This window comes from Lissotriton helveticus, chromosome 11 (genome assembly GCF_964261635.1).
Source record: "Lissotriton helveticus chromosome 11, aLisHel1.1, whole genome shotgun sequence".
In the NCBI taxonomy this organism is placed as follows: domain Eukaryota; kingdom Metazoa; phylum Chordata; class Amphibia; order Caudata; family Salamandridae; genus Lissotriton; species Lissotriton helveticus.
Window position 1 is genome coordinate 887,183,019 of NC_136072.1, and position 23,841 is coordinate 887,206,859.

At 42.8% G+C, this 23,841-nt stretch overlaps 1 protein-coding gene across 2 annotated transcripts in view; it reads left to right on the top strand.

Moving 5' to 3' along the window:
• The window catches only part of KSR2 (kinase suppressor of ras 2), a 1,667,828-nt gene that overhangs the window by 656,140 nt on the left and 987,847 nt on the right, over positions 1-23,841 (top strand). For both annotated transcript variants that reach the window (XM_078667119.1, XM_078667120.1), the window contains one exon: positions 12,030-12,211. In XM_078667119.1, coding sequence (XP_078523245.1) covers positions 12,030-12,211 — 182 coding nt within the window. The remainder of the gene's footprint in view (positions 1-12,029; positions 12,212-23,841) is intronic.

The window sequence follows — 23,841 nt, forward strand, 5'->3', positions numbered from 1 at the left end:
AAGCAACGCCGCTGTATACCACTCCACTGTACGCTGCTCCAATATAAGCGATTCCAATTCTGCACCACTCTACTGTTCACCACTCCACACTACTCTATTCCATTGTATGCAATTCCACTCTACAACACTCCACTGTATGCTATTCCACTGCATGCCACTCTACTGCACGCTACTCCACTCTACGCCACTCCAATGTACAGCACTCCACTCTAGACCACTTCAATCTGTGCTATTTGATTGGATCCCACACCAATGTACGCCACTCCACTGTATGCCATTCCACTCTATCCCATACCACTGTACGCAACTACAGTCTACACCACTTCATTATATGCCACTCCACTGTATGTTACTCCACAATGCACTTTTACGATCTACACCACTGCACTGTACCACTCTCTGCTCAACACCACTCCACTCTACGCTAATATACTGTATGCAACTCCACTCTATGCCAGTTCACTCTACCCTATTACACTGATTGCAACTCCCCTCTATGCCTCCTCAGTGTAATCCACTCCACAGTATGCCATTCTGCTATACTCTACCCCAGTATATGCTATAACACTCTGTCATTCCACTATATTCCACTCTACTCTACGCTATTCAATTGTATGCTACCCCACTGTACAGTATTCCACTCTACACCACACCAGCGTATATTAGTCTACAATACGCCACTTCATTCCATGCTATTAGATAGGACCCCACTCCAATGCACACCACCCCACTGAATGTTATTTTTCTCTACCCCACGCCACTGTGCGCCAGTCCAGTCTACACCAGTCCATTATACGTCACTCCACTGTACGCTACTCCACTATACACTATTACACTCTATGCTACTCCACTGTACAACAGTCCGCTCTACACCAATCCATGCTAATACACTGTACACAACTCCACTCTACTCCCATTTACTCTATGCTATTAAACTGAATGAAACTCCACTCTACACCTCTTCAGTGTACGCCAGTCATCTGGGTGCCACTCCACTCTATGCTATTCCACTATATTTAATTCCACTGTATGCTACTCCACTCTATGCCACTCCTGTGTATGCCACTCCACTCTACTCCACTAGATTCCACTCCACTGTATGCAATTGTCACTTTACCCCATTCCAGTGTATGCCACTCCAGTCTACAACACTTCACTGTATGTCACTGCACACCACTGCACTGTATGCTACTCCACTAAATGCAATTACACTGCACCAATCGACTGCATGCTACTTCAGTCTACACTGTTCCACTGTATGCTATTCCACTTCATGGCACTCCACTGTATGCTACTCCACTCCATGCCACTCCAGTGTACTCTCCCTTGCTCTTTATATCTCCACTCTGAAAAACTCTACTATACTGTATGCCACTCAGCTAGACTCAACTCCACCCTATCCCTGTACACTCCACTGTCCAAATTTACACTCAACTTTTTGCCCATACACTCTATCGGGAGAGAATGTGGCGCAGCGGCCAGAGCTGCTGCCCCAGGCACTGGGGATCTGGGTTCGAGCCTCGGCATCGGTGCAATATCCTGTGATTCTAAGCAAATCATTTAATCTCTGCCTGCCCATGGACAGCACCTAGATACCCTCACAGGTGATAAGCCACGCTATATACATCTACTTACTTTCTATTGTACAAATTGCTCTTCCACTCTATGACAGTTTCCAACACTGTAGGACACAGCAATCCACTTTACTGTATGAGATGCCTCTCCAATTTATAACATTCTGGCTGCCTGACCCTGTTGGCTGCCGCCTAGAAGAGGTGTGAAGCACCTCTACCCAGAGCAGGCTTTGTTGCTGGCCTCTGAGATCACAGGCTCTCACCCCATGAGCTGAGAAACAGGTCTGGCGGTGGCAGGCTGGCTAAGACTTGTCAGAGACCACACCAGTGTTTGATAGGTTTTCAGAGGACCCTCTGATATGTCCCTTGTGTGCATTTATTAATAAATCGAACACTGGCACAGTGTTGATTTCTTAAGAAAAGGTGATTGGGTACAGTGAAGTCATCATGATGCTGGGGAACTTAAAATGACGAGTGTCTAGCCCATGTGCTCTCTATGGCTTCTCTGTGCACTTACAATATCCACGAATGGACTTACAGCCAGATTCATCAAACTAAAATCGGCTCGCAAAGGGCCAGATTCTGAGAATCTGGCCCTTTGCGAGCTCTATTTTTGCATTTGGGATTCATCATTCCCAAATGCAAAAATCGCAATTCTAGAAATCGCTAAATTGTGATTAATTGCGTTTAAGGAATCTCAATTTGAGATTCCTTAAATGCAATTCATGAACCATTTTAAAATTGCGAATTCGCAATCCGGGACCGCTATTTACCGCGAAGTGTAACTACGTGGTAAATAGCAAAAACTTTGAGGGCTTGTGTGTACGCAACATATGTGCACACATCAATTTCAGGGGTGCAACAGGGTGTCCTTTGGACACCCCTGCACCCTTGAAATGGCAATCTCAATTTACGAATCGCCTCTAGGCAGGAATTATTAGTAATCGCTATTTTGTAAGGGATTTCTTGATGAATAGCATTTTGCTATTTCTTAATAGCGATTCGGTATTTTTCGCTATTAGGAATAGCAAAATGTGTTCTTGATGAATCTGGGGGTTAGATATTGTAGGGCCATATCTGCTCATACAGGTATGCTCATGCTTTAGGATATAGTTCACCCTGCCTTAGGGCTGAGAGGCCTGCAGTAGGGGATGAATTACCTACACCTTAAGCAGTGTCTATGAGCATGACACACAGGTGTGTTCTCTTCACCAAGTCATGCAGCCTGCAGTGGCAGTTTGCAACGTCTTGGTGAGGGGTCCCTAGGGTGGCATAATTTGTGCGGCAGCCATAGTGGACCCTCTCCAGTCCCAATGTCCTAGGTACAAGGGGCACCTTTTACTAGGGACTCATAGGGTTTGCTGAAGTTGTGCCAATTGTGGTGCAGTTTGTGAAAATAACACTGGTACTTGGAACCTGGTTAGCAGTGACCCAGTAAACCTCAGTCAAAGTTGCATCAAAAACTAGGCACAAAATGTGTGTGTGGGGAGTACTGGAACAAGAAACCAGTTTCTCACACCAATACACGCTATTGTACTTTATTCCACACTACGGTATACCACTCCACTCTACTTCACTGTTTGAGACTTTACCTCACTCTGTTCTACTAAATAATAATCCACTCTTATTACATCTTGATCAGACTAAGACTGACATTGCTAATCTCAGGAAAGAAGATCTTGCCCTGTCTGAAAGAATGGAGATTTTGGAGAACAATGCTCGGCGCAGTAACCTCCGAATCCTCAATGTTCCCGAGTGGAGTGAGGGCACCGATATAAAGCAGTATGTCATCATGCTTTTAAGAGATTCTTAAGGGCTCGAGCAGTCGGTTGAAGTCCTGGGTACTGACATTCAAAGAATTCATAGGGACCCCTTGAGGAAAAATCCACAAAGATCTAAACCCAGGAAAATTCTAGTCAACTTTCATACCTATTCTCTTAAAGAGTTTATCCTCAATCAAGCCCTAAAACAGAAATCCTTGAGTGGAAAGGGGTTCACCTTTCAGATAAGATCAGATTTATCCAGGGTAACTTTGGATAAACAGTGGGAGTTGGGGCGGAGGTTAGACACCTTTAGGAAGTTATGGGCAGTCGCACAACTTAAGTTTCCAGCTGCATTAAAAATTATGCATAACAACAAAATGTACAATATTAGATCTGTACAGGCTGCAGACGAACTGTTGTTGGTCTTGGGTAAATAGAAAGGTCCATCAGATTAGTCCTGAGTCTACTCTGGCCCTCTAGTAGCGTCTCCTTTTCTATCCATTTAATTTAATGCTGGAAAAAAGGAAAAGAATTAAAAATGAAAAAATATATATAAGCTTAGCTGGATAGGTTTCTCCCCATATATTTTTATAAATGAAGGTAAAGTTGAGTTTTAGAAGTCTTTAAAAAAAATATATATATAGAAATATTGAGTTTGAATCATTATTCTGAGGGCAAGCTATTAACCTTTTTTGGCATCTTGGGCTCTTTGCAAGGGGTAAACACTGCGGGAGTCCGGAGGTGGCACTATCTTCTGGACTTGTTCCGGATAGATAGGGCAAGGATTTATTAGGGCACGGGTTTGGTGGGTGGGTGCTGCAAGGGAAAAAATCTAAAAATTTCCTCATTTTCTTCTTGGTAGTGTTCTTTTATTTTTTTAGAGAGATGTTTTGTGTAGGTATCGTATTGTCGGATGGGTTTTGGTGGGCTTTGGTTGGCAAACGGACAGATGAAGGGGGAGGCAATCTCTTTTATGAATAGTCTGCGGATTCTCTCCTGGAATATCAATGGTCGTCACACCAGACCTAGAAGGAACAAGATCTTTCAATATCTTCGTGATTCTGATGCGCAGATCATTGTTCTCCAGGAGACGCTCTTGACAGAACCGGAGATGCTTTCCTTGGCTAAAAAAAATGGATGGATTGATCTATGTATCTCTACAACACAAACCATGAACAATAGGGGAGTCACGATACTTTTTAAGAAATCTGTAAAAGCCCGACTTATATCCAAGTTAGCAGACCTAGGTGGCAGATGGGTCATTGCAACAGTAAATATCGTAGGGGCACAAATTACAATAGTAGGATATTATGGTCCGAATCAGGATGACCCCTTGGTTTTGAAGTCCATTTTTTTGCATTTATTATTCTTTCCAGAACCCATTATTCTGGCTGGGGATTTCAATATAGTTTTGGATCCCCTCCTCGATAAATCACCAAATAGTCGGGCCTCAATTCCTTCTAAAACTAGGGCTCTTCTATTGGATAATATGAAACAGTATGGCTATTTAGATATTGGGAGAATAAGGTCTGGACAACAATTAGGCGTTTCATTTCGAAACTACAAATATCATCATCATTCAAGGATTGATTTTATTCTGATTAGCCAGACATTGAAAAGCGTAGTTAAAAACATCTTATACCTCCCCTCACATTTATCAGATCGTTCAGCTGTTTGGATGGTAATGGAAGGTTTTCCCAAAGTTTTCCCTAGAATCTGGTTGTTTGACCGCTCGCTTCTTTCAATACCAGAGGAAACTTCCTTTCTTGTAAATGAAACTGAGTCCTTTATGAATGCCAAAATCGGCTCAGCCTCGCTGGGGTGTGTTTGGGACTCATTTAAGGCCTTTTTAAGGGGCCATATAACTAGCAGGGTCACTTATAGGAGTAAGCTATACAGAGGAGAGGTATCTTCTAGTGAGGCTGAAATTGTCAAGATACAAGGGGAAATCGACTCGCACCCAGCGGCTTCCATTAATACCTTACAGGAATTACAAAACAAGCTATTATGTGTAAAGGGGCACTTTAATTCAGTGTTGAATGCACGTGCTCTACAAAGGTGGGAAGCCAGTAAAATTGCCCATTTTCAATATGGGGAGGGAGTGGGGAGACTCTTATCCTGGAAAGCAAAAACTGACCAGGTTCGAAATAATATTGATTCAATCCTCCACGATAATATGGTTTCTTCTTCTGATGAAGACATTAGGAGAATTTTTCGGCTATTTTTCCAAGATATCTATAATGAGGATAAATGTATTGAGGCGGATTGTATTGAGGACTGGTTAAAGGAGATACCATTACCATCGATGACCTTGGAACAATGTGCCCTTTTAGATCGGGCGATCACAGAGGACGAGGTCAAAGCGGCTATTCTGAGTAGTAAGAAGGGAAAGGCGGCAGGCCCGGATGGCCTTCCCGCCGAGATCTATAGGGCTTTGGAGCAGGCAATCATTCCCTTCCTAACTACCTTATTCAACCAGATCCTCCAGGAAGGGATGTCACCCCCTGCTTCCTGGGATAACGCGTCTATAACTTTGATTTTAAAACCTGGTGAACCAGCAGCAAGTTGTGGGTCTTACAGACCGATTTCCATCTTAAATGTTGACTACAAAATCTTTGCCTCAATTATGGCCAATAGATTGGGGTCGGTTGCAGGGGACATCTTGCACCAAGACCAGAGGGGTTTTGTTAAGAGCCGACAACTCTTTGAATTGACTTATGATCTTATAGGGGCGACTGATATCGCATCCACTGATTCTCTCCCCTTGGATGTTCCTACGCTCGACGCTACTAAGGCCTTCAACAGGGTGAATTGGTCATACCTGTTGGTGGTCTTAGGTAGATTTAACATCGGAAACAAATTTCGTCGAGCAGTGAGATTATTATACCAGAATCCCTCAGCCTGTCTTTTGGTGAATGGAGCATTGTCAGACCCATTTAACATCACAAGGGGAACACGTCAGGGCTGCCCTCTCTCCCCTCTCTTGTTTGACCTATATATCGAACCCTTCGCCCAACGGCTGAGGGATGATCTTAATATCAAGCCTTTCAGGTACAGGGGATGGCAAAAGAGGGTGTTACGTCAGAATTACGTACAGCCCTTCCATCGGTTATTAAATACGGCCCAGGATTTCGGTGAAATCTCTGGCTATGAGGTTAATGCCTATAAAACAGAGATCATGGTTTGGAACGACAAGGATTTAGTGGTAGGGGTGCAGCCCAGTTTAAAAATGCGGTACCTTGGGATAAACATTGTCCAAGATGTCAATAAAATTGCTGAAACAAAATTTTCTGCAGGAGCGAAAGATTGTCGAAAACTGATGCGATCATGGTCTTCACTACCTCTGTCCATCTTGGGAAGGGTAAATCTTATAAAGATGTCTATTTTACCAAAAATCACTTTTTTGTTTAATACTATTCCTCTTTACTTTGAACTTTCACTTTTATCTAAGTTACAGAGCGATATTAATTCCTTTATTTGGGCTCACCATATACCCAGGATTGCTTGGAAAAAACTCAGGCGTCGTAGAGAAAAGGGAGGACTAGCAGCCCCGGATCTCCAATTGTATGCATGGGCATTCCAACTTTCTCATTCCCGCATGCTATTGAAGTTGCCCACTGACATTGGGATTGGCTGCATGTTTAGGGCCATGCTTAGTGGGGTAAATTTAGCACAGAAGGGGTTTTTGTTTAAATTTGGGGATCCTACATTTAAAAAATAAATAAAACTAAAGGTCTTGCATGGCATGGCTAGAACATGGGCCAAGATTAGGAGTTCTATAAGGCTAGGGTATTTCTCTAGTAAGGCACATCTGTGGGAATCACCTGGGGGCCCGGGTTAGCTTATGGACAGCCTAGCTTTGCCCTTGAGAAAGGCAGGGTTGGAAGTTTGGGGCGATCTGTTTGTAGAAGGAGGTCTGGTACCATGGGAATCTCTTAATGATAGAATTGGTCCAAACTTTTCTAGGTTTAAATACCTTCAGATAGCTAGCTGGGTTCACTCACAGGCTACTGTTAAGAGTAAATTCCCAGTAGGGGGAGGCAACCATCTAGAGTCCCTACTTTTTGATAAAATCCCAGCCAGAAAGGAAATCTTGTTTTGGTACCACTCAATTCTAGAGGAGATTGACAGTGAATTTCAACTGGCCGAGAAACACTGGGGGAGCTCCCTTTTGGACCATGAGGTGGGAAGCCTTTGGTTTAACTCCTTCAAGCTGCTGTGGGATATCGTCAAACCAGCCTGGCTTCGTATGAATCATCTCTTCACCCTGCATAGGGCTTAATATTCACCACAGAGGCTTTCAAAATTCTCTGAAGACTCATCGGTAGCCTGTGCAAGGTGTGAGGCAATAGCTGCCTCGCACCTTGCACATGTTTTTTGACTGCCCTTCTTTGTCTCTCTTTTGGGATTCTATAAGTCCTTTACTCTCGACTTCTCTGGGCCCCCAAATGACGATAAACCTCGCACTTGCAATATTTGGTGTTATGGGTGGGCTTACGGGCCCTGCTAAACATCTTCTTTTTTATTCAATCCTCTTGGCCAGGAGAGAAATCTGTAAAAAAATGGAAGGACTCAATATCACCCTCTTTTCTTGATTGGCGGGCATCAGTATTGCAGGTGTCGAAATTGGACTTAATGAGATCAGGCAACCAAAATAAAAGAGCCTTTTGGTACCTTTTGAAGTGGGACCAACAGTGAGATAATAGATGGTTTTTTTTTTCTCTTTTTATTTTCCCCACGGACCAATGATTACGCTGCCTTTGGTTTCTCTTTCATTTTTTGGTACATTCACATTTATCAGGCTTTGTCCTGGGTGTTGGTACATAAATGCAGCAAATGGCTCCCCTATGGTCTCTGTACGAAGGTCTTGGAGGTTGTGATATAACTGGCGAGGCTGATTGAATAACAAGCCCTGCTATCCAGTTTACTGAGGAAGTGTGTCGCTCTCTTTAGACTTTAACGGAACGACCAGGGTAGAAAATGAGGACTAAAAAATAAAAATAATAAAAATAATCCACTCTTTGCAGCTCCACTGTTTCACACACTACTGTACTTTATGCAACTCTACTCTACTACACTATATGCCACTTCCCGACACTTTACTCCTGTGAATGCCCTTTAACTCCACTGGTCTATACTGTATGCCACTGAACAAAACCCTACTCTACTCTACCATATATTTTCAAGCCCACTATACGACAGTGTACGCAATTCTTTGTATGCCACTGCACCCCACTTTACTAGACTCTACCCTTACACAGTACTGCACTCTGCTCCACTACTCCACTACTCCACTACTCCACTCTACACCACTCCACGCCACTCAGTGCCATTGCACTCTATAAAACTGTATGCCAATCCACTGTATCCCACTCTACAACACTGTATTGTACTGTACACCACTCCTCGCTACAAAAATCAATTAGACTATATGTCACTCTAATTTACTGTATTCTACATCACTTTCCAATACTGTACAACTCCTCACTACACCAGACTGTCCAACAGGGTACTCCAGTTTATGACACTTTACTCATCTGTCTGCTTGGTTCCATGTTTTGTTATTGTGAATACATGAACAATTTTGTGTTGGGATGAAACCTTCACCTCTGTGATATACAAATGTGAAAGTACCTTACAGGTGATAACAAAACTCATTAGCAATGATAAGGAGTAATTGAAGCCACAAACATAGTTCATGTTCAATATATCATCAAAAAGAATTAATAAAAGTAGACATGAGAAGAAAAAATATCTAATTTTTGGTGCCTTTTCTTGTGATTTGCTAATACACTTTCTTTTTGAGGTATAGACTTGTCTGCTGTGATGCCAGTTTTGATATCAGGATCAGTGGCATATGACATGATTTCCTGGGATTCATAGTCATGGTCCATGTGATGTCACTTCCTGTGATGGCTTTGTGGTCAAGAGTCTGTAATGTCACTTCAGATACTCCTGGCCACTTTGTTGAATTAACATCTGTGATCTCGAACACTGAATCTCTTCTAAATTTAAGTTCATTGCATCTCGAATCACCGAAAGATAATATTTGTTCCGTATTTCAGCAGATTAATTTCACCCAGAATGCATTGCAAGCATCATGCTCTTGTTGTCTTTCCTAGGTTGTCTTAAATCCTCTATGTATCACCCAATGCAGTCTTTCTCTTCCTTGCAGTCTGTTTCTATGGAATCTACCCACAGCATAAGAGAATTGGGAGAACGTGAGAATGCTGGAATGGTTATTCTCTTGCTTCTTGTACGTAGACTGTTTCACATTATCAACAGTCTCACAGCTGCCCTTTTTCCATTGGTAACACACATGACACAGGGTTATTAGATAAAATGACAGAAAAGGTTGGAAATAGGAGACAATTTACAGTTCGCTACTTATGCAATCTCTGCCTCTTATTGCCACCTCTAAGACATGTCCACATGCATGTACGTTTTATATAAAATCTACCATAGAACATGATGAAGCATAACACAACGTAACAATTTTATTACTGAGTTGGGATAAAAAAACATTGTCTTTTGATTAATTGTGATTTTTTTCTCAGTTCTGTAAATTTACAGTAGTGGGATATATGATGTGCCTTCTCTTGTTTACTGATCTCGATCTCTCTCTTTCTCTCTCTTATTCTACATCTCTGTCTATCTCTCTATCATCTCTGTCTCTATCTATCCATGTCTTTATATCTAGCTCTGTCTGCATTTGATGATCTATCAAAAAAAGTGTGTTAACACCTTCACCGCTGCGGACATTCCGCTGCTGTGCTGAAAAAAATGACACGTGCGCAGTTTGGACGGGCCCCGGCCATCCGACGCACATGCCCACTGTGAAGTTAGATGGCCGCGGGCCTTCCAACGCATGGAAGGGGTTAATATGAAAATCTCAAAATGTCTTGTTACATACTGTTTCAATATATTGTGACATAGTTTCGTGCCATAATGGAGGTGTCACTGTTTGTGGTTATGGGTAAATGCTAAATTATTTAGTATCTGTACCCCTTGAAGTTATGGCTTGCATAGCGTGTTTGTTTATAACACATGTCCTCTAGAACAGTCATTGTTGCAAGAGCCATAGATGCCCTTGAAGGACCTGAAGTCTGTGGTTTTGCAGTGCAGATGATCAAGGGCTAGCATTTGGTTCAGGCTTGTCCTCCTTGGAGTGATGGCCCTAAAGAGTACTACAACTGGGAATAAAAAGATTATTTTATTAGGTAGAATGATCATCTTTTGAAATATTTCTACAGGGGTCTGCATCATGCTTCTTTAGCACTAAAATGGTTCATTGCTTTATACTTAAAATGGAATAGAGTCTAGCCTAGCCACTGTGGAATTATCTAGGCATTTAGTGCAATAATGGGAGACATCCTATAACATGATAGACATGTTTGGGGAGAAGTTTCTAAACTACACAGATTTTTTCTTTTACACTTTTGAAGCCACCTTTTTCGAACTATTATTTTTGTCGTGGATCATTCACATGACCAAGCTGATGAGGCAGAATAAGAACTGGGCTGTATTGTAGGAAGAGTGCATTGGCATGATCTGTGCGGTGGCCTACTTGTAACGAGAAGCTTGGGGTGTGAAATGGGGCAGTGCGCCATATTACATATAATGCATATGTAATACCACCCCAAGAGTTTCTTATTATATCGGGCAGGAAGAAGCTAGTCTTACATATCTAGGTACCTAGCTCTTTTTCTGGCGCAGTCTTATTGATTTTCAAAGCATGTTGCTGCCTTTTCAAGATGTACAGATGAGATATATTGTGGGCCTCTGGAATTATGTGATTGTGTGGATGCTGCAATTTTCGCATATAGACTTGCTGCATTTGACACATAATGTATCATCTGCTGCGTAATCTACAGATTTTAACAACAAAACCAACAACAAATTGTTTTGCCACACACTGGCAGTCCCTTTGCAACACAGGACTGGTCACCTTTCTATTGTTTATTGCTATATTTGTGTTAAACTGGTACTAATGAGTTGCAACCAATGCCCAAACAGTGCTACCAAGTTTAGAAATTACTACAAAATCAAGTAATAACACTGTTACTAAATGTGCTAATAATTTAGCCTTTCTTTCTGCATAATTTACTTAAACCTGCCACATAATTGGTCTCTCTCCTGTCGCATAATTCCGGTTCCCCTGGAAATGATTCTCAAATAGTCTATTTTAAACCCCTTTTCCTAAGTATTGTTGGCTTTAGACCGTCCATATTTGTAATAGCAAATACAGAGGATTTCAGTTACATAATTTCATTGAAGTAAGAACTCCATTTGGTGAATTTAGCACAGTTGTTTGTTTTTGATGCACATGACTACATACCTGTGCCTTTCAAGTTCATGCCCATGTGTGCTTGTGAGCTTGTAAGTATGCACTTAATATGCCTGTTTTTGCGGAATCAAAGTGTAGTGGTTTCAGATTAATGTTTCACAGTCCGTTATTGTGACTCTCCCAAAATACGTGACCAGTTTCTCCAATTCATTTGAATTTCGAGTAATATTTTTCTCTGCTCACTTGAATCTTGCTTACTCCGCAGTCACTGTATGTATTGTAGTGCAGCTTTACAGATATTCCAGTTATTTGTTTTTCATTTTCTGCTGTCTTCCAACCTTATTCATGATTAAACAATACTAACCCCCTTAATTATCGGCTATTTTCTCTCTCTCGTCCTCTCAGAACAAAGAAAAAGAACAAACCCCTGAATCTAAAGATACACAATAGCGTCGGGAGTTGTGAGAACATCCCTTCACAGCGCTCTCCTCTCCTGTCCGAGCGTTCCTTGCGTTCCTTCTTTGTGGGGTACCCGCCTTTCCTTCCTTCCACGCCTCCTGTACACACTGAAGTCAACTTCTCTGCAAGTAAGTCCAAGTTTCCTAACAGCTTCACACTTGGTAAGCGAGTGGGGCCTCGTGGTGTTTGCCTTTGTGGCAGACTGCAATCTCTCAGCAATGCCTGTACCCCAAAACCTTGTTTCTGATTTGGTTGAATTGCATGTGGCCGAACGTTCACTTTTAAGAGACCAGCAGCAAGAGATTGTGCAAGGCCATATCTCATCATTTAGAACTGTGAAATCTGCTTTTATCAAAAGCCATCGGTAGACTAACTATCCACTCTCTGAAAATGATTGAATTTGCGATAGTTGTTAACCCACCAATATAACAAGGCTTGTTTTTTTTAAAAGCTTTATACCAATCAGAGGTACGCAGGGAAATCATACAAGAGTTTGGATATGGAAGACATTGATCTGGGTTTGACATTTTGTTTGAGATGCATTAACTCATTGTGTATATACAGTCTCTTGATTGTAATGAACATGCTTGCTATTTTTTCAGTTTTTTATCAGCATGCAGTTTAAAGTCAAAATCAACTTTATTCGACTGATAAAAGCCATAAAAGTGTACTGCAAAACATTCTATAAAAACAGCATAAAAGCGTATACGAAATGCAGTTTCAATCTAAGTAAAACAGCATACACACAAATGTAAATAACTAATTCAACTTCAAAGCAACCACTTTTTTAAAAACAATAAACACCTGTTCACTTACAATTATTCCAACTACTACAAAAATGAGTGCACTTTCCATACGAGTAGTTACTAAGCAATTATATGCTTCACTAGATGAGTCAAATGAGTCTAACATTGTATCCCTTCATTGTTTTAAAATGCCCCATCTACAGTTGCTAGTGAAGGTTCAAGTAGTAGGCCGTGTTAAAAATGGGGGTCCCTAGTTTTAAAAGGTAAAAACCTTTGTCCAAATAGGGACCCTTGCTTCTAGTCAGGGTAAGGGGATACACTTCTAAAATAATCCCAGCTCACTCCCTTGGTATCTTGGCTCAAGCAGACAGGCTTATCTCAGAGGCAGTGTGTAAAGAATTTGTGAGAACATACAGTAACACAGTTAAAACACTACAAACGACACCACACTAGTTTAGAAAAATAAGTAATTCTTTATCTAAATCAAACAAGACCAAAACAACAAAAAAACAATACAGTACTAAAAATATGATTCTCAAATGGTAGACATAGTTCAGTTCAAAGAAAATTGCAGATGTGACACTTTTCACACAAAGTACCTTGGATGCGTCGCGCACACACACAAAAAGGGCCACAGGGAAGGTAATGCGTCGGTTCCTTACACTCAGGGAAGGTGATGCGTTTCGATTCCTAGCTCCGCGGGAGGTGATGAGTCAGTTCCTTACTGCTGCGTAGGGGAGGAGGTGATGCGTTGGTTTCTTACTGCATGGGGAGGTGATGCGTCGGTTTCTTACTACGTCCCTCAATGATGCAACAGACTTGGCAGCATTCCCCCTCAGCTACTCCAGCTCTTCTCCTTGGCAAAGGTACCTCTTGATTTCCCAGAAGTGATCTAAAGGTCTGGTGTCTGTGTCCCTCTTTTTATACAGTAAATCTCTTTGTTCTTTCCTGGCCCAGGGCTCTGAGCCCAGTCCAAACCAGTCCTGGGGGGCTCTTTACAAGTGTGCAACAACCTCCATTGTCAGTGTGAGCCCTGGCTCCAGACACACCACTGGGGGGCAGAGCCATCATTGAAGACAGGCACAGCCCTATTCGGGTGCAGGTGCTATTCTTCCCACCACACCAAATGCAGACCGGGCCTATTCAGCCCAGACTCTCTGGAGCAACTGCACATCTCCAGCCCCTGTCACTGCAAAGCCAGACAGTCATAACACATCCTCGCAGAGGCACACTGGGTGGCTAAGTAAGAAAATACCTATTTTCTAACAGTGGTATTTCAAACACAGAATGTAAAAATCACCCTCACTAAAAGATGCATTTTAACACTCTGAGTTTAGGCATACTAAACTTTATTTTCCTACCTCGTTCCCAGGGGTAGTTAGATTTATAAGATGTTTTAAGCAAACTCCCCATTTTTCCCATGGGAACAGATGTCCTTGCAATAGTTAAAAATAAAATTGGCAGTATTTCAATATAAGGACATGCCACACACACCAGGGCATGTCCTACCTTTCACATACACTGCACTCGGCCCACAGGGCTACCTTGGGCCTACTTTAGGGATGACTAACATGTAGGAAAAAGGAAGGTTAGAGCCTGGCAAGTGGGTGCACTTGCCAAGTCGACATGACAGTATTAGGCTGCACACATGTACTGCAATGGTAGGCCTGATTACATTTACAGGCTACTTATGTGGCTGGCACAACCAGTGCTGCAGGGCCTCTAGCAGCATTTGATTTACAGGCCCTGGGTGCACACAGTGCACTGTATAGGGACTGACTAGTACATCTAATAAGCCAATTATGGAAACACCAATCCATAACAACAATTTACAAAGCGCCACACACATGCTTTGGCACTGAACAGCAGTGGCAAAGTGCCTAAAGCATCTAGACCAGCAAAACAAAGTCCAACACACAGCAAAAAAAAAACAGGAGTCAAAGACAAACATACAGGGGAAACCCACGCCAATGATGCCAGGTCTAACAGGCCGTATTTGTGGGGAAAATGTGTGGTCAGAAATATCCGTATCAACAGATAGCCCAATTTGGCTTTTCTTTTTTTGTCTCTGTCATGGGGACTGGAACACAGACGTGGAATTAATTGGCTCAATTCTGGTTCATCCAGGGACAATTGTGATGGTAAGCTGGGCACACACCTATATACCCCCTGTATTTGGTCCATTTGCCCCATATTTGCATCCACTTCCTCAGGCACCCCCTGGGTACATATACCGTTTTCTTCCTAAACATGCACCAGTCCATGTCTTTTTTCCAGTTCATCACTGTTGGAACATCTTGTGCCCCCATTTTCTCGCTTGGCGACCATCTGACCCAGTGACACCCATGTTCTCTCTTTACTACCCAAAACCATTGGTTCCCATATGTTTAGCAGACATCTTTTGGCCTCGGGTACCAGTCTCTCCCCCAGTACCTACCCCGTGCATAGGACGACATCACTCCAATACCTACTAATGTGTGAGCACTCCGAAATAATATGTAAGAATGTGCCCTCCTTGCCGCACTGCCTTCGGCAACTATGGTCTTCCCTTTATCCCATCCTGACCAACGGTGGCCCAGTGATGTATATGCTAGGCAATATTTTCAACTACACTTTTAGTTTAGATGAAATTGCTACCTCCTTTGGTGATGCTAGTGCTTCCAGCCAGTTCTCCACCTCCAGCCCCGACAAGTCACCCTGCCATTTTTCACAGAGCTGCGGAAGAGGATCTGGTGAGTTGTTGATCAATTTTGAGTAAGTCAGGGAAATTGCTTTTTTGGGCATATACCCATCAAGAAGGCTATCCTCGAGAGTTGAGGCCTCAGGAGGGGTTTCTCCCCTTGGGACCACTGTTTGCAAGGCATATCGTACAAGTAGATACCGGAATCTTTCAGTATCTGCCAATTCGTATTCTTGCTGTAGTGTCGTGAAGGGCACCACCTCCCCCCTTTTCCAAAGGTCGCCCACCTTAGTTATCCCAATGGTATCCCATTTATTGAAACCCCTCCTCCTCCAGAGGGAGTCCAGTTGTTCTGCATCCCACGTTGGGGTGGCCAGTGTTCTTTTCTTCACCCAACCCGTACTTTTATGCACCGTATGCCACACCTGAATCAAATTCTTCATGGAACCTGCTGTCAGATGTATTTTCGTGGGCCTTGAATAGAGCGCACAGGTGTTATTACCTCCAGGCAAGAGCCACCGATCCATAGCATATCCTGGATTATTCAGAGGTCGGTATATGCAATGGTTGAGCAGCTAAATGCGCCACCCAGTAGTACTTTTTAATGTTGGATAATCAGCTCCCCCATCATACCAGCCTTTTCCTAATTTTGAGAATGATATTCGCGGTGGACTACTTCCCCAGAGTAACGTTCTCTGTGCACTTTCCACCGCCGCAAAGTAGGATGCGAGAAGTGGGTCAGGTGAATTGTGAAGGACATACAATAAGCTAGGCAATGACATATTCTTGAAGAGTGTCGCTCTGCCTAGTAGCGATAGCGGAAGAGTCTTCCAATGCTTCACATCCTGTCTTAGCCGCTATAGCGGCAGCAGCAAATTGGACCTATAATACAATTTGGGATCTTTCGTGATGAACAGCCCAAGATACTTGAATCCATTGTAGCTATCGCCACCTTACAGTCCCTGGGCAGAGTAGGCGGATTTCCGTTCAATACAAATATAAGCAATTTTGACCAGTCAATATTGTAGCCAGAGTAAGTACCAAAATTAGTACATATGTTGATTACCTTGTGCAAAGATTTCTCTGTAGAGGCCAGGTACAACAAAATATCATCTGCATAGAGTGAGATACGGTCTTCCCACTCCTCTGCCCAACGTAATCCCCAAATTATAGGGTCTTTACGGATCCAGTAGGCTAGGAACTCTAACATTAATGCAAATAAAAGCAGGGACAAGGGGCAACCCTGCCGCATCCCTCTGTCAAGAGTGAAGATGGCTGACTTTTTATTATAGACAACTACTTGTGCGAGGGGGTCAGTATAGAAGAGTCTTATACAGCTGATACATTTTGTACCGAACCCATGTTTTTCTAAGACGCCAAAGAGATATGGTATCAAACACCATGGTAGCATCCAAGGACACTACTACTGCATCTTCCCTTAGGGTATCCACCCATCCCATGACCCTGTGCAATCACCGCAGGTTTAGCAATGTATTTCTTGACGGCATGAAGCCTGATTGGTCAGGGTGGACTGATCCTGAAATAACCCGGACCAGCCAGGTGGCCAGCAGTTTGGCCAATATTTTTACCTCTGCATTCAACAGTGATATTGGTCGGTAGGATGAGCATTGATTTTTGGGTTTTCCATCTTTATATATCACGACCAGAGTAGCTATCCTCTGGTCTTGCGGAAGGTGTCCCTTCTCAAGACTTTCCTCATACATTTTCTGAAGATGAGGGGCTATTCTATGAGGCCTCAACTTGAAGAGTTCTATCGGGAGGCCGTTTGGGCCCATCGCTTTCCCAGATTGGAGAGTTTGAATGGCTTGTGCTATTTCTTCCTGCATGAGGTCGTTATCCAACTAACCTAACTATTTTGCAATGGGGGTATTTAAGGTATATGGACTCGGGCTCTGCCTCAAACTAAGGAAACCTACCAAACCTAGACATTTTTTTCAACTAGATGCACCAAGTGGTCAAGTATGGTGTGTCTTGCATGGATCACATTATGTTTTCTTACCCACAATGTCCTACAAACTTTAAAACTTTATCTGGAATCACACATGTTCCTTACATTTCTGAGAGAGCAACTTCTGGAATTTGTGTGGATCGACTAAATTCCTAAAACCCAGCATATGCACACTTCTCCTGATAAACACTACCTCTGTGTGGCTGGGCCTACCAAGAGTAACACAAAAGGCTCCAAAATGCAACATGGAGGCATCAACATTTCCTGTAAGAAAATTACCTGTTTTGGGAATAGGGGTAGCTGCAATATTTGTACTCGGACTTTCCCATCACCCCCAAAAAAACTACCAAACCCAGACATTTCTGAAAGCTGGACATTAAGGTGGGTGATGGTGTGACTTGTGTGAATTTCAGAATGTTTTCTTATCCAGAATGTCCTACAAACTTCAAACTTTGGCTGAAATCCCACTATTTCCTCACTATTCTGCGAGAGAAAGTTCTGGAATCTGCAGGAACCTACACAATTCCTAACACACAGTGTTCTCACATTTCTTACACTAAAAACAGTATCTGGCTAGTGTGGCAGGGCCTACCACCCGCAGGACTAGATCACACTAGGAGCCACTGGAAGACAATATTAACTTCCCATGTTTCCTGAATTAAGCTGGTGTTTGTTCCCTTTCCAGCTCTGCCTCTCAGGCAGAGAACTATGCTGAGAGGGCAGAGGTATACCCCGTGGCACTCATCACAATTGAAAGTAGACACCGAGATTCACGAGGGCTCTTTTTATTTTGTTTTGTTGTGACATCAGTATACACTGTGCGCACTGATGTTAGAGCAAAAAAAACAAAATCAAACTTGGAGCCTGGGACAGTCTTCTTTCTCCCTTGCGTCTCAACTTTAATTTTCAAAACATAATGCATCTGGTGTTTTAACTAGAAGCATTTTCTTTTCTTGTGCAGCCATCAACATTTTCCTGAGGCCTGCAGAGTAAAGGGTGACTGCATTTCAGAGGTTATAGTATTTTCAAATATTCGAGCGAGCAGTATGCAATGCAAACAAGGAGAACACTGACTTTTTATTTCGAAAAGTGATGGAAACAAATATTTCAGTGGTGCTAAAACAACCGAAAACACATTATATTTGCTTTATGTGATGCATTCAAGGTTAAACTGCTAATTTATTATTTCTTAATCTTAATGTTTCCCTTTTTCATTTGAAATTAAAACAATGCCAAACCCCCACCAAAAAAGAATTGAACTCTTTGATATAACAGTGCCATCCGACGTATCATTATAAAAGAGTGTTATTTCACTTATTTCATATGTATTGTCACTTTTTATACCACGGTACACAACATGTTAGTACATTACGTTTTTTTAAGTTTTGAAGAAAACCCACATATGATGTATTTTTAACCCATTTCAGGCAAGGTTTAACCGTTTCCCATTCTCACGCAAATACCAGCGGTAAACGCATTGTTAAAAACGTGTGAACGTAAACAATAGGGGTATTCTATTTGCTCATGCCACGCTACGTATTTTAATAACCAATTTGTGGGGAAATATTCAGCAGTTTCTAATGTTTGATATTGGGTTCTTGATTTAGCCCTTGATCAATATTATGCTTATATTAACGTTGTCACTTTGAGCATTCACCAGCGAATTCTAATGTTTGATGTTGGGATTTGCCTCCTGATTTAGCCATATGCTCTAAATGATCACTACTGGGCTTCTTTTAACTTTGTCATTTTGAGCATTTTGATTCAATGTGTCATTTAATATCATATTTTTGGAGCCTACGGTATATTTCAGTATTTCAAGATATTGTGAGGTCTGTGTAGATGGTGGCCCTAGTGAGCTATGTGCAATTAACCATACCTAGCTACTGAGTAAGAGTCTTCTCTTGGTCCATCAATCCTATCTTTAGATGAATTGAGGTCTATGATGTACGTAGGTTCTTGGATGTATACAGCCCACCAACCTCTGCACATTTTTAAGTGCCACAATAAACAACACAAACCAATGTCTCCAGTCAAGTTTTGGGTATGGAACAATATTTTGAAAACGAGTGCAGAAACACATGCACAACATATTAATAGATGACAGACTCTTCTCAATGTTATTGGAAAAAGTAATTGATAGATACTACAACCTTAAGTATGCATACTACCATACAGAGAGATACATTGCCCATTTAAGGTACATCTATCCCAATCCTCTTGGGAGATTGGGTAGGCCCTTTCAGTAAGCAAGTGGCAGGCTAGGTTCAGTTCAAGTTACCATCAACACTAGTTTACTTGCTCGCCCTAACACCTGCAGGTATCAGCACTAGTTGATGTGCAGCACGGCAATCAAACAATTGTGTGGCACAACAAAGGACCAAAGCTGAAAAGACTCTACTGGTGCTGGGTCTGCCCACAGTATTTACCTTATAGTTACCAGGTCATTCCATGTCATTGTTTAACAAAGCAGTACATTCTCTGAATCATGTTCTTAATTTGCTTTCAATTCACCCAATTGGGCAAACACACTTGACAGCAATAATTTGTAATGGGATACTACTGGAAACCAGAAAACCTGCCAAGATGGAACAGTTTGGCAACCCTAGGAGGGGACACACGCCTAGGCCTCCATCCTAACTCCTGGGTTAGAAACTGCCGAAGACACAATGGGCCAGATGTAGGAGCCAAAATACCGGTCGGTAACGGCCGATTTCAGCAGCTACCGACCGGTATTTATGATTTGAGTGGAGAAGCGTGGCTCAGTGGTTCGAGGCGGCAGACCCGGAAGCTGAGATCGACCGTGGACCAGGGTTCGTTTCCCCGCCTCGGTGGGTCTCGGGCTCTAAAATTCCACGGACTCGACAATTCTCGCTCTGGTGCCTGCTCAACTCACGGGGTCACACTCTGCGACTCTGGGCAATAGCTTGCTTAATCTCCACTACGGCCCCTCGCGGCGGGATGCCTGGCTTTCACCTTGTGGACACCCTGCCGGGGTTTCTCACAGGGGAATACCAGGACGGGTTCCCTAAGCAAGCGCCGGGACGCTTACGGGCAGATGTGCGCTTTACAAGTCCAACACATTTACATTTACATTTGGCATGTAGGGGGCATGTCATTTACAGAATCGGTAAATTTACCGATTCGGTAAATATACAGAATCGGTAAAATACCGATTCTGTAAATTTACTGATTCTGTAAATGAGATGTAGGTGGCACTTCAGAAAGTGCCACAGGCCCTTAAGAGTCGGTATTTTACCACCCAATCCTATTGGGTGGTAAAATACCAAATACAGGTGTGCATGCACATCTGTGCATGCACACCTGTGCAATGTGACACACAGATATGCCCTTAGGGCATGTATGTGTGCCACATGTTAGACGTGCCTGTATTTGGGGTGCTAGAGGGTGTCAAAGTGACACCCCCTGCACCCTTGCAGAAATCGGTATTTACCGAATCGGTAAATACCGATTCGGTATTGCCCATTGATTCTTATGGGCTTCAAGGCCCATAGGAATCAATGGGCAATACCGAATCGGTATTTACTGATTCGGTAAATACCGATTTTTACAGATTCGGTAAATCAAATAAAGATTTTACCTACATCTCCCTCCTTCTATTTTAAAATTCGGTATTTATGAGTCGGTAAAATAGAATTACCTACATCTAGCCCAATATCTTTTATGTTTAGCCTAGGCCCAATATTGCATGAATCACATTGTCCTGCTACAGCACTGAGGGAGTAGCACAAGGGGGTACCATTCATACTGGGGCAGTAGTATTTCAGATGGCCATATTTGTCTACCACAGAAGGGATTCTCATGCTTTTACAATAACTTAACTTGCTGATGGCCACTACTTCTACAGGAATAGTATATTTGCCGTGGCTCAGTGCACACAATGGACACAAAGCAGTCAAGAAATGTTTGTAACGCAAATATAATACTTTTGGAGTTTCAGAGGAGTGGTGGCTACTAATTGCTTTGAGATCACACACATTTTTCCACCGCATTTCTTGAAAGACGAGATCGTTTAACTATAATACGCAGGGAGACGGGTGGCTTGAAGCTGTTATATCACCCTGCGATTGAGCAAGGGGTGTGATGGTGTGAAGTGTATGGCGCGCCCGTCATCTGCATTCGGGTATTAACTGTGCGCCCTCTGCAGCTTCACTGCAATGACAGTCCCCCCTTCTACTAGAGAGCACGCAGCTGACGTGAGCCCAGCTTCCCTGCTGCTGCTGCTCAGCGCGCTCGAGGCCTGCTGGAAGCAGAGGGGCACTTTACATGTCAGCGGCGCCGCCTGCCCTGGGACCCCGGTCGGGACATTCGTCAGTGCGGCAGGCAGGATCATTCCGCAGACAGCTGCCAGCATCCTCTGGATCCGTCGGTCCGTAGCGCGGAGAGCAGCCGAGGAGAATAGAAATAAATGCACTCTGCCCAGATGAGCGCCTCCGCCCGCTGACCGACTGGCCCCGTGCAAGAAGCTGAAGGTGGCCGAGAGTGGCCCAATATGTCCATCAGGATGCTCTGCTCCCTGCTCATCAAGCAAGGATGATTAAAACAAATAGAAATCGTTACCCTTATTACTGACCGGAAGACGGAGGTTCTTTTATAACTGAGTCATGGCAGAGCGCCTCATCCAGGTCAGCCCTTCAAATACCAGGTCTGAAGCCCCATCGCTGCGATAGGCAAGTGTCAAGAGGCCACCATCTAAGGCGACAATCATCATGTGAGGACAAAAACCCTCGTTACAGTTTACATGAGACTGTTATTTGTAAATGCAACATCACTCATTTCACTCTGTGCTGCATTTTGTCCTATGGCCTGCTGGGTCCCAATATGAAGTTTTTCTTTATTCAGTTTCCTGAATTATGCTGTTGGGCTTCTCTTTGAACTGGACAACTGTTGCCTCCTGAGTGATGCCATGTAAGTTAATGACTCCGTGTTCAGGTGTTTTGCAGGGCTTACGTTTGGAAAACTGGTTCCGGATCCCATACATGTGAGGAAAAATACCCTTGATTTTTCCTGACGCTTCTTGTAAATCAAAAGTATTCCACCCAAAGGTTCCTGCTAAACCAGTTCACAACTTTTTAGTATTTTTAATCAACCTACTCTTATTCCCCCCAAAGCAATCAGGTCCCATCCACCGTTTTTTGTTCTCCGTTCCTCTTATTTGGAAACTTATCTGCTTCTACATTCATCTTACAGACAGTCGGACGTTCTGGCATTAATCTTGTCTAGGCTTCAGTACTGTAACTTTCCATATCACGTGCTTTCAGTTAGACGGGTAGCTCAACTCTAGCGACAAGAGAATGTTGCTGCTCGTATTGTCATCAGTCTTCCTCGTCTCTCTTACTTTTCTGCCTACCTTAATACATTGCATGGGCTTTCCAAATCCAGATAGGTCATTATTAGGAGCCACTGCCTTGTCCTCTTTGCTTTCCATAAGCTCAGATCCTTGTACTTGTAGTAATGCCTTACTAGCAAGTAAATCTTACGCCCCATCTCATTTAGTTAGATTGTTCTCTCTTCGTTTGCTGATCCTCCCGTGATTCAAGAAGTCACTATTGGGATGCTGTTCCTTCTCTTATCCAGGTGCAGAATATTTTCACCTGGTATTCCTGGGTACACATACTTATCTCCCAGTCTGTGGAGTAAATGGCCACTTTTAGATGCGGGTTAATAGCTGGAAAAATATATTTTGGCCCCCCAGTACCCTTGACGTAAATCAGACCAACTTGTAATGAGTGCCAATATGCGTTCTAAGGATGAAATGTGAATTCTGTCACTTAATAAATACCGCTTTTGGCATCTCCTTAAAGAGTTCACTGTTACAGCTTGGGAGCAATAGAGTTGACCTTTCCATTCAGTCATTGGCATCTCATTTTGGTTCACTTCTAAGAATTATATGAATAATTGAGGCTTCTTGCTAAGCTCAAGTTCATAGTGTTTGCCCCTAAAGAGAGAGAAGATGGTGTGGACCTTTCTGGCCCCTTCCTTAAGGCTTAATGTTAACAGTTCACTGTATATCATCAGGTACACCATATGCTGGCCCAGTTGCTTTATACGTCCAGTTTCCTTGTACATCCAGTTAGATTCAAGAACACTAGCTCAGTTACTGCTAGACCTGACTACAGCTCCCAGAATACATTGGCTAATTAAATGGAACACTATGGCAGTGAAGACCTCTGTGGGTATAGATATTTTTCTAAAGTCACTCCCTTGAATTATATGGCCACTCTGCCAAGATTCCTGTTGTCCCAATGCCAATAAGCCTCAGTCTTAGCTGTAAGAACATTCTTCGAATAAGTATGGAATGAGATAAATAACATAAAGCACTCAAACCATTGTACAATGTGA